Genomic DNA, 11550 nt, shown 5'->3' on the forward strand with positions numbered 1-11550 from the left:
TAGTAGTAGTAATAATAATAGTACACTAGTAGTAGTAGTAGCAGCTGGTGAACGTAGTATTTCTGCTTTTACTAAAGTTACCTATTATAAAAAAAATTGCATTGCATCTCATTCTAAATATGACAGCTGCAACAAATTCCAAAAACAATTGGGACTGGAGCATGTTTACCACCATTGTTGCATCAAGTTTCCGTTGAACAACTCATTGCTGTACTAGTAAAAGTGATTTTCTCCCACATAACACTTCAGCTGCTGATCATTCTGGAGTCTCCATTACACAACATTGTGTCTCATAATGCACCACACAATTCATTAGGAGGTCTGGACTGCAAGCAAACACAACGCTTTCTTACTAAAAAGCTATGCTATTATAACAGGTACAGAATACGACATGGCAGCAGATGTTGCTCCAAAATGTAGATGTACTCATTAGCACACACAGATGTGCAAGTTACTCATGATGTTGTCACTTACACTGGCTAACACTAACACATTCTACTGGCTTTTAAAACTTTGAGTTGAGAAATGCACAATTTCATGAGTATTAAAAAAATGGTCAAGCGTGGGCTGGTTTAGTTTACCATGTTAGGACGTGCAACCCCAGAATGTTAAAAATGTTAATAACTGTGTCATATTATTATGAAAATTGCTCACTACTTTTGAGTGAATATTTGTTACTTTATTTTAATACAAATTTAGTTATTTAACAAAAAAATTAACAGTGCATAACAGTGAGTCAACATTAAGTAGTATAAAGTGCCAGTACACATTTATTTCCTTAATTAACACTATGACACTTACTACTAAAGTAGCAAAAGGCCTCATCAGAATCTCTGGCATTACTGATTATTTCGTTATAGTGTACAGTATCTGTTAAAAATGTAAAAATTAAACAAATGTAAGTGCAATAATGTCTAAACTGTAAAAATGTGAGTTTTTTATATTTACAATACAAATAATTATGAGAATTACGGTTCATGTGTTTGGAAGAAAAGCAGTAGTAAATACTTTATTCCTTATTGAAATGTGTAGACATAAATCCATTAATGAGCACAAACAAGAGATCCTGTATTGACCTAAAGCATATCTCGCCGGATGTAAACACATCGGTCACAGGGCAAAGTCCACTATTAGTCCTGCACTATATTAGTAAATTCATACTCATTTGAATACTGTTTAGTCACTTCAACCAAAGCTTACACAGAATTTACAACAATCGCTCCTTATATGATGGATTCATTGAAGAACATTTTGTTTTTAATACTCCTCAGGTTAAAATTAAGACTGGAGCTTGTCTCTGATTGCAAAGCCTCTGAGAACTTGATGCTACAGTTGCGATCGATCTGTGATTTCCTCCTAAATGAATTTTGTATAGTTTCTGAAGTAAAGTAGTATACAACAGGGTCAAAGCAACAGTTTGATACAGCTATGCACAAGGCGATTGGATAGATCGTTCTGACCACGGATTCTACCGCGCAGCCTTGCAAGATTTTCGTACGCACCAGCGAGTAGAACACGAGGTTGACGTTAAAAGGGATGAAACAGAAGCAGAAGATGAAAAGGTGCACCATTATCATGCGCAGGATTTTCGTCTTGTTCAGCTTTCCTCCCCGAGCGACTGTCTGTGGCTTCCTTAGTTTCTGGAGCACCATTGCAGAACAGAAAACATTAAGAAGCAAGGGTAAAAAGAAGCCCACTGTCTCAATAAATATTACCACCTTGGAAAGATGAGACTTCCATTGTTTTGAGGAGAAGTTCTCAAAGCAGAATTTAGCATTGGAGTTGTTACTCTGTGATGGTGTAGAGTCCAGCAAAAAACCTGTCGGAAGACTGCCTGACAGCACCAGTACCCAGACGGCCACGCATACGATCTTCGCGTTACGCTTGGTCCGGAGTTCCCGTGACCGAAAAGGGTAAACGATGGCCAGGAAGCGATCCACGCTGATGCAGGTGAGAAACAGGATGCTCCCGTACATATTCGTGTAGAACAAAGAGACCGAAAGCTTGCACAGCAAGCCTCCAAATGGCCAATCTTGTCTGATGAAATAAAAGACTCGCAGTGGTAGGGTGAGAACAAACAGCAAGTCCGAGACGACTAGATTCATCATGTATGTGGTCGTTTCGTTGCGGACTTTCAGAGTGCATGTAAAAATATACATGGCCACTATGTTCATGATAAGCCCAACAATAAAGACAATGCTGAACACCGTACCATAAAGCTGGTACTTAAATCCATCGTTCTTGATGCAGCCTTCTTGCTCTGGAGTTTTATAGTTCAGGCTGACATTAGTGTCCCATTGCAAAGTTGTATTGTCCATCTGCAAGGTGATGTTGTTCATCCCTACAGATAAAGAGTATGCCTCTTGGTAGATCTTACACAATGGCTTTAAAATAGGATGGTTTCCCTCGTTGATGCTGGATCCAGAATAAACAGACAGCTAAACACAAAACAAAAGCCAAGAAAGGCATTCCTTTAATGTCTGTGACCAAAAAACTCCTGCACCCAGGGACACAGAGGTCTCTTTCATGTATTTGGTCTCAGGGCACTGCGTACTTCCAAGCATTTAAACGTTTCCTCTCAGCATTCTTCAGTAGATTCGATGGGGGGTTAGCTCATGGTGAAAGCAGTCCTCCCCAGAGACAAGAGACGAGCTGAAGCTTCCTCTTCTCCTCCCCCTTACTCGACTCCTTTGCCCTTTGCGAAGCCACCCCACAGGATTCTTGCCCAAAGGTAAGGAGCTCCGTACTCACTCAGAATCTCCAACAACAGGAGAACTGCCTCAAAGTCTGTACGAGTTCAAGAGTCATCACAGGTGAACATGGTTGTGTGAATTAGAATCCATGTGAAGTATATTCTCCAAAATAAAACATCAATATTTTAAATTGTCAGTGAGGATGATAATTCCAGAATGGTCCAGGAGCTGGTATTCCTGTAAATTCTGACTGGTAATCCAACACATCTGGTAATCCAACACAGCTGGCACTAGTAGCACCTGTGTCCTACAACACACTGTGTTAGTGCTGCACGGGTTTAACAGACTGCTTCAGTGTTACTCACTGAGTGTATGACAATGTGAGCTGGTTGCTTCTCTTCAGAGTATTTCCTACCTCCTCCCTTCCCTCCCTTACCCTTGCTCGCTCTCTCTCTCTCTCTCTCTCTCTCTCTCTGTCTTGGTATCTCCGCCTGCAACTGCCTAAGGGACATTCTGTAACTTCTATGTTAGATGGCTGTACCAGGCGGGGGTGGGGTAAGGTGGGGAGGGGGTTTGTTACCCAAAGCGTTAATACATCAGGTGCTTTTGAATTTTGTTCTGTTACATTCTATTCATTTTTCTATGAATAAAGTGTTAAGTAAGAATTTGTATTTAAAGACTTAATGTATATATACAGTATATCTATATATATATATATATATATATATAGTGGTTAAGGTAATGGACTAGTAAACAGAAGGTTGCCGGTTCAAGCCCCGCCACCACCAAGTTGCCACTGTTGGGTCCCTGAGCAAGGCCCTTAACCCTCAATTGCTCATTGTGTAAGTCGTCTAAAGTCGATAAAAGCGTCTGCTAAATGCTGAAAATGTAAATTGATATATATATAAACACACCAATCAGCCATAACATTAAAACCACCTCCTTGTTTCTACACACACTGTCCATGTTATCAGCTCCACTTACTATATAGAAGCACTTTGTAGTTCTACAATTACTGACTGTAGTCCATCTGTTTCTCTGCATGCTTTGTTAGCCCCCTTTCTAGCTGTTCTTCAATGGTAAGGACCACCACAGAGCAGGTATTATTTAGGTGGTGGATCATTCTCTGCACTACAGTGACACTGACATGGTGGTGGTGTGTTAGTGTGTGTTGTGCTGGTATGAGTGGATCACACACAGCAATGCTGATGGAGTTTTTAAACACCTCACTGTCACTGCTGGACTGAGCATAGTCCACCAACCAAAAATATATCCAGCCAACAACACCCTGTGGGCAGCATCCTGTGACCACTGATGAAGGTCTAGAAGATGACCAACTCAAACAGCAGCAATAGATGAGTGATCGTCTCTGACTTTACATCTACAAGGTGGACAAACTAGGTAGGAGTGTCTAATAGAGTGGACAGTGAGTGGACACATTTTTTAAAACTTCAGCAGCGCTGCTGTGTCTGATCCACTCATACCAGCACAACACACACCATGTCATAACACACCACCACCATGTCATTGTCACTGCTGTGCTGAGAATGATCCACCACCTAAATAATACCTGCTCTGTTAGCTCCACTGATTGTTGTGTTCCACTGATTGTCCCACCACTTCATCAGCAAAAGCTTTACACATAGATTTGCAGCACAAGCAAATTAGAATGAGGAAATCCTTTTGAAATAAAGAGGAACTAATGCCAAGCACTCTCCAATCATTATAATACTTTACTGGTAATGATAACTGGAGTTTAATTCAAAAGACGTAGTGCCATTATTCTCTCAGCAGTTTTTACATTGTAGGACAGTTAGCATTTACAATCAACTTTAGGTTGTAAGTGATAAAGCCCTATAAATCATGCATGGCTCATGGACCTATATTTGTATAAGGAAATCCTATTAAAATAAAGAGGAACTGATGCTTACAACTCTTAACAGTCTTTATAATTCCTTCTACACAGTGGATGTTTTCATCCATTTAATAAAAATTCACAGAAATCCCATCTAATTACCATATATAAATAGCTACAGGGAGGACACCCTTCCTTAGACGTCATTTGTGTATTTGATCAGTATGAGCTAGAAGCAACGGCCTGTGGATAAAGATGTAGGGCCAAGTTTCTGGTCCTGACCAGCGGGTCTTGTTGTAAGACAGTAAAGGTTAAAAACATTTCACACCTCATCCAAGAAGTTTAATAAGTTGCAATGATTGCTCTGATATTCACATGCATCTTATAAAAGGATTTTTTTTTTTGCTCTTTAGTTGTCAATTCTGGCTCCTGTGTGGGCCATCATTGGTCACTATGGTCACTAAGCTTTTTAAAAGAGTTAAGAAGCAGGGGTGGAGGGCAGAGTTAATGAAGGTCTGTGTGCAAGCTTTTGTCTTGTGGCATCCTTTTGTCCTTCCATTTCACTAAACTTTGCTAAATTGCAACTCAGCCACTTCCTTTGATGCCCTACTGTGCTCTTATCAGTGTGTTAAACGTGCACTTTTGTTATTAATGACTAAAGAGGGGAGGAGGATGACAATGGGATAAGTCCCCATGTCGAGACAGGGCAATCATTTTCCAATTATTCTTAGAACACTTTCATTACAAAATTGGTGGTTACAAACTTCCTTTGTGTTTATAACATGACAATTGGCTTGCAATGGTTTTAGAAGCTCAGTGAACTAGTTTTTACCAATCGAATATTTTATTTGCAGGATTAAACCCCATGGTTGATGGTTTGACACAATACAGAACCAGACCATAATACTATCACCACCACGCTTAACAGTAGGTACAGTGTTGTTGGTTTGAATATATATATATATATATATATATATATATATATATATATATATATATATATATATATATATATATATACAGTATATATATATATATATATATATATATATATATATACAGGGGTTGGACAAAATAACTGAAACACCTGTCATTTTAGTGTGGTAGGTTTCATGGCTAAATTGGACCAGTCTGGTGGCCAATCTTCATTAATTGCACATTGCACCAGTAAGAGCAGAGTGTGAAGGTTCAATTAGCAGGGTAAGAGCACAGTTTTGCTCAAAATATTGCAATGCACACAACATTATGGGTGACATACCAGAGTTCAAAAGAGGACAAATTGTTGGTGCACGTCTTGCTGGCGCATCTGTGACCAAGACAGCAAGTCTTTGTGATGTATCAAGAGCCACGGTATCCAGGGTAATGTCAGCATACCACCAAGAAGGACAAACCACATCCAACAGGATTAACTGTGGACGCAAGAGGAAGCTGTCTGAAAGGGATGTTCGGGTGCTAACCCGGATTGTATCCAAAAAACATAAAACCACGGCTGCCAAAATCACGGCAGAATTAAATGGGCACCTCAACTCTCCTGTTTCCACCAGAACTGTCCGTCGGGAGCTCCACAGGGTCAATATACACGGCCGGGCTGCTATAGCCAAACCTTTGGTCACTCGTGCCAATGCCAAACGTCGGTTTCAATGGTGCAAGGAGCGCAAATCTTGGGCTGTGGACAATGTGAAACATGTATTGTTCTCTGATGAGTCCACCTTTACTGTTTTCCCCACATCCGGGAGAGTTACGGTGTGGAGAAGCCCCAAAGAAGCGTACCACCCAGACTGTTGTATGCCCAGAGTGAAGCATGGGGGTGGATCAGTGATGGTTTGGGCTGCCATATCATGGCATTCCCTTGGCCCAATACTTGTGCTAGATGGGCGCGTCACTGCCAAGGACTACCGAACCATTCTGGAGGACCATGTGCATCCAATGGCGGTGCCGTGTATCAGGATGACAATGCACCAATACACACAGCAAGACTGGTGAAAGATTGGTTTGATGAACATGAAAGTGAAGTTGAACATCTCCCATGGCCTGCACAGTCACCAGATCTAAATATTATTGAGCCACTTTGGGGTGTTTTGGAGAAGCGAGTCAGGAAACGTTTTCCTCCACCAGCATCACGTAGTGACCTGGCCACTATCCTGCAAGAAGAATGGCTTAAAATCCCTCTGACCACTGTGCAGGACTTGTATATGTCATTTCCAAGACGAATTGACGCTGTATTGGCCGCAAAAGGAGGCCCTACACCATACTAATAAATTATTGTGGTCTAAAACCAGGTGTTTCAGTTATTTTGTCCAACCCCTGTATATATATACACACACACAGTATATATACTGTATATATATATATATATATGTTCACAGAATACACCGATCAGCCATAACATTAACATTAACACTTACCATATAGAAGCACTTTGTAGTTCTACAATGTACAGTCTGTAGTCCATCTGTTTCTCTGCATGCTTTGTTAGTCCCCTTTCATGCTGTTCTTCAATGGTCAGGACCCTCACAGGACCACTACAAAGTAGTTATTATTTGGGTGGTGGGTTATTCTCAGCACTGCAGTGATAATGACATGGTGGTGGTGTGTTAGTGTGTGTTGTGCTGGTATGAGTGGATCAGACACAGCAGCGCTGCTGGAGTTTTTAAATACCATGTCCACTCACTGTCCACTCTATTAGACACTCCTACCTAGTTGGTCCACCTTGTAGATGTAAAGTCAGAGACGATCGCTCATCTATTGCTGCTGTTTGAGTTGGTCATCTTCCAGACCTTCATCAGTGGTCACAGGGCGCTGCTCATGGGGCACTGTTGGCTGGATATTTTTGGATATTTTTGGATATTTTTGGTTGGTCACTCAGTCCAGCAGTGACAGTGAGGTGTTTAAAAACTCCAGCAGCGCTGCTGTCTTATCCACTAAATGCGGTTGTGAATGTAAATGTAACAAATCCAGATTACTTCATTCACACTAACAAATTAGTGCTGTTATGATCACAAAAATAATCCCATAATAATCAGATTATTACATAATTATTATTATTGCATGTACACATATAAAAATAAAATTTTATTACAATAATCAACAACTACATTAAAAATACTGTTATCATGCTTAGAACTTTGTATCATCCAAATGGCTCTAGTTACATTGCTACTGCTAACATCACAGTTTGACTAGAATGCTTATTCATCTACTTAATCGTCTGCTAATGATAATTAAAGGCATGTTTAATGTTTATTGGCCTTATACTGCATGTTAACACCATTTCACCATTTATATCTCTCTAGAATCAACTTTGCACAGGTAAACAGCAATAAAATAATAATAAAAATATAAAAATAATTTCTAAAAAGTTTCTAAGCGATTATATTAATATACCAGGTAAGTGTAATTGTACATACAAAAACACACATGGAGGATAACACAACCAACTTTTAAACAGGAAAAAAGTGGTTTCGCAATGTAGACTTCCGCACGCACGCACGCACGCACGCACACCCACGCACCCACACGCACCCACACGCACCCACACGCACCCACACGCACCCACACGCACCCACACGCACACACACACACACACACACACACACACACACACACACACACACACACACACACACACACACACACACACACACACACACACACACACACACACAGTGACAAGCTGCAACTTGTGCATGTGTTAACTCGCAGAAGTACATATGTGGAAAGTCAGCTTAACAGGATGACTCAAATACTCTTTTCCTTCCTTTCGGGAGCTTATGTGATGCAAGTAGTATTGCCTAATTACATGTTTAGCCAAATCACATAATATTATACTGTCTGATCTGGTGTGTCAGACTTCATCAGCAGCACAGCAGAGTTTTCTACCTGGTTTGGCACACCTAATTTAGCTTATTAGCTATTTACCAGAACCTTCAAGCTTCACTCATTCCTGAAGAGCTGTGGCCTTCCACTCTCTCATGTTATACAATTTATGTGGGCACCCATCCAAATGGAGTGTAGATGTTTCAGCCATACGCATTGCTAACAGGTGTATAAACTCAATCACATGCTTGAACTGAAATCTGACCAAGCCAAATGTATTTAATTCCAGTAACTGGGCTATTTAGTGCATGTATACTCTTAATTAGATCTCCTTTGTTCAGCGGGGTTCCACAACTCCATATACTAATACACAGAATATGTCAAATCAACACAATTACTAGCAGCCAATGCTAATGGTGTCATTTAATACTTGAAGTGGGGAAAAAGTGCAGGTACAGCCCTTATTCATATTGGTGTGTATATTAATCGGTATCAGCAAATAATTAGGCATTGAATTCTGAATTATGATTACTTAGACTAGCATTACTGTTACTGGTTTGGTACTAGATTTTTTAAAAGAATTAAGAATCACATAGTGCCCCTTGGTTAATGCAGTTTGTGTACAGTTCTTATGAATCACCAAGAAACTGAGAGTACCGGAAGCTTGTGAGACGTGAAAGAGTCCTGGTGCCCCAACTAGTAAAATGTAGAAGTGTTAATACTCACAGCAGAAGCACTGGTGTAATTGCAAATGTTACATACAGCGTGTTAGTGTGAATACAACCACAGCATTAAGTGATAGACTGGCTTATTTTTCCATTGCAAATTGTTCATTCTGTATACAACCCCAAATCAGAAAAAGTTGGGACAGTATGGAAAAGGCAAATAAAATAAAAATTCCTTACATTTACTTTGACTTTTATTTGATTGCAGACAGTGAACCCAAGATATTTCATGTTTTGTCTGCTCAATTTCATTTCATTTGTTAATATACCTCCATTCCTGCATTTCAGGCCTGCAACACATTCCAAAAAAAAGTTGGGAAGGGGGCAATTTAGGGCTAGCAATGAGGTAAAGTAATGATGTGATTCCAAACAGGTGATGTCAACAGGTGATTGTAATCATGATTTGGTACAAATGCAGGAAACAACATTACAAAGTGGTAAATGCATTACTGTCCCAACTTTTTTGGAATGTGTTGCAGGCCTGGAATGCAGGAATGGATGTTTATTAATAAATGAAATGAAGTTGACCAGACAAAACATGAAATAGCTCAGGTTCATCCTGTCTGCAATTAAATACAAATCAAAGTAAATGTAAGAAACTCTTTGTTTTTTTATTATTTGCATTTTCCATGCTGTCCCAACTTTTTTTGATTTGGGGTTGTAATTTTAATCAAGCACTGATACTACCTTGCTTTTGGAAAATGTAGATAAAGTACATAAAAGTAGTTTTTTGCAGTTATTAATTATTTTAAAATGGCATAATCACCAGAACTAACGTACACCTGAGTGAAACCCGCCCCCATCCTCTCTACACACAATTCTGTTCTATTTAAGTCTTTTTAAAAACATTTACCTCATGGGGAGTTCTTATTGGTGTCCCTAATGTGCTTAGAAACCCACAATTGATTTTAAAAACATACACACAAGGCCGTGTATTGTCTTGTTTTTATGAACCCATTGTCCAAAAAAGGGGAACAAGAAGTACAGACGTCAGCACAATGTTTATAGTCGACATCCTCATGGGGATTTAAGACCACTCCTTTATGATTCACACTTTTCAGTTTTATTACTAGTATATTATTATGCAAGGATTTATTCAGACTGTATTAGTAAAAACAGTGTTAGAAGAGTGTTACTGGGTGTGTGAGTCTGTACTTACTCATGAGATTGGGGCGACTGAACAAGTCTAAACTCACCCCCAACAACACTGATGTTAGCTCTTCTCAGACACTGGTGATGAACTCAGAATTTAGCTCTGACTCACTCCTGATGTGTTGCTACCTGTTTGACTCTCTGTGGTTACAAGAAAGTGTATGTAAACAGTTTGTAATTACCTTAATTTATGTTTTAATCACTTATAAAATGTAATATAATCTCCATTAAAGTCTCCACTCAAAACACATTGAATGATCATTTTTAGTCCAGACTGCAAACACTATGTGAACATCTGCGCTAATGACTTTTATGTCGACTTCAAGTGTCAGGGATTCCAGTAGATGTGATTTACTAATATACATAAAAAAAACTTCTAATTTTTTGCCCATTCAGTTTCGCTGTTCTGCACAATGAGTTCAATTTTCATCTTATCAGACCAAAGCAAACTCCAAGTGGACTGTCATACACCATTTACTCAACAGTGGCTTTTGACTTGCCCCTCTGCCATAAAGGACTAATTTCTGGAATACTGCAAAGGAAGCAAACATGAACCTAACCCCAAATTAAAGTGAAGCACTAAAGCATGTTTTTCTTCATTTTGGGTGATTAGGGTAGATTAATTAGTAAAAAAAATCTACAGCAGAATAAAGTCAGGGGGTCTGAATACTTTTTAAATCTACTGTATATATAAAACATGTTGTGTTAGATGCCAGCTTTTTCTGTTTGCTTTTACAAAAAAATGCCTGGATGTTCCAGTCAATCAAGTTTTACAGTGCTATTGCCGTAGAAGCTGCCACACAAGAAAAAAGCCCCTGTCCCTGATTTTCTTCAGCATTTGATCAACAACTAACTGGTTTTCACCAGAGGTGCTCGCTGTTCTGCCCATAGAGTTAAATTTTTACCTTATCAGACCAAAGCAAACTCCAAGTGGACTGTCATACACAAAGATGAATCTTTTGGAGTTCTTTTAGAGTAAACATTGGGTTCAATCTTACCTTCTTGACCATATATATACAGGGTGGGCCATTTATATGGATACACCTAAATAAAATGGGAATGGTTGGTGATATTAACTTCCTGTTTGTGGCACATTAGTATATGGGAGGGGAAAAACTTTTCAAGATGGGTGGTGACCATGGCGGCCATTTTGGATCCAACTTTAGTTTTTTCAATGGGAAGAGGGTCATGTGACGAGGGTCATGTGACACATCAAACTTATTGAGAATTTCACAAGAAAAACAATGGTGTGCTTGGTTTTAACGTAACTTTATTCTTTCATGAGTTATTTACAAGTTTCTCTTTGTTT

At 39.4% G+C, this 11550-nt stretch overlaps 1 protein-coding gene across 1 annotated transcript; it reads right to left on the reverse strand.

The window, feature by feature from the left end:
• Positions 1 to 980: 980 nt before the first annotated feature.
• lpar6a (lysophosphatidic acid receptor 6a) lies at positions 981 to 3045 on the reverse strand. Its single transcript, XM_063016309.1, has one exon. The coding sequence runs from the start codon at positions 2337 to 2339 to the stop codon at positions 1224 to 1226; it is 1116 nt and encodes a 371-aa protein (XP_062872379.1). The 5' UTR covers positions 2340 to 3045; the 3' UTR covers positions 981 to 1223.
• Between the last annotated feature and the right edge of the window lie 8505 nt (positions 3046 to 11550).

Source organism: Trichomycterus rosablanca, chromosome 20, assembly GCF_030014385.1.
Source record: "Trichomycterus rosablanca isolate fTriRos1 chromosome 20, fTriRos1.hap1, whole genome shotgun sequence".
In the NCBI taxonomy this organism is placed as follows: Eukaryota; Metazoa; Chordata; class Actinopteri; order Siluriformes; family Trichomycteridae; genus Trichomycterus; species Trichomycterus rosablanca.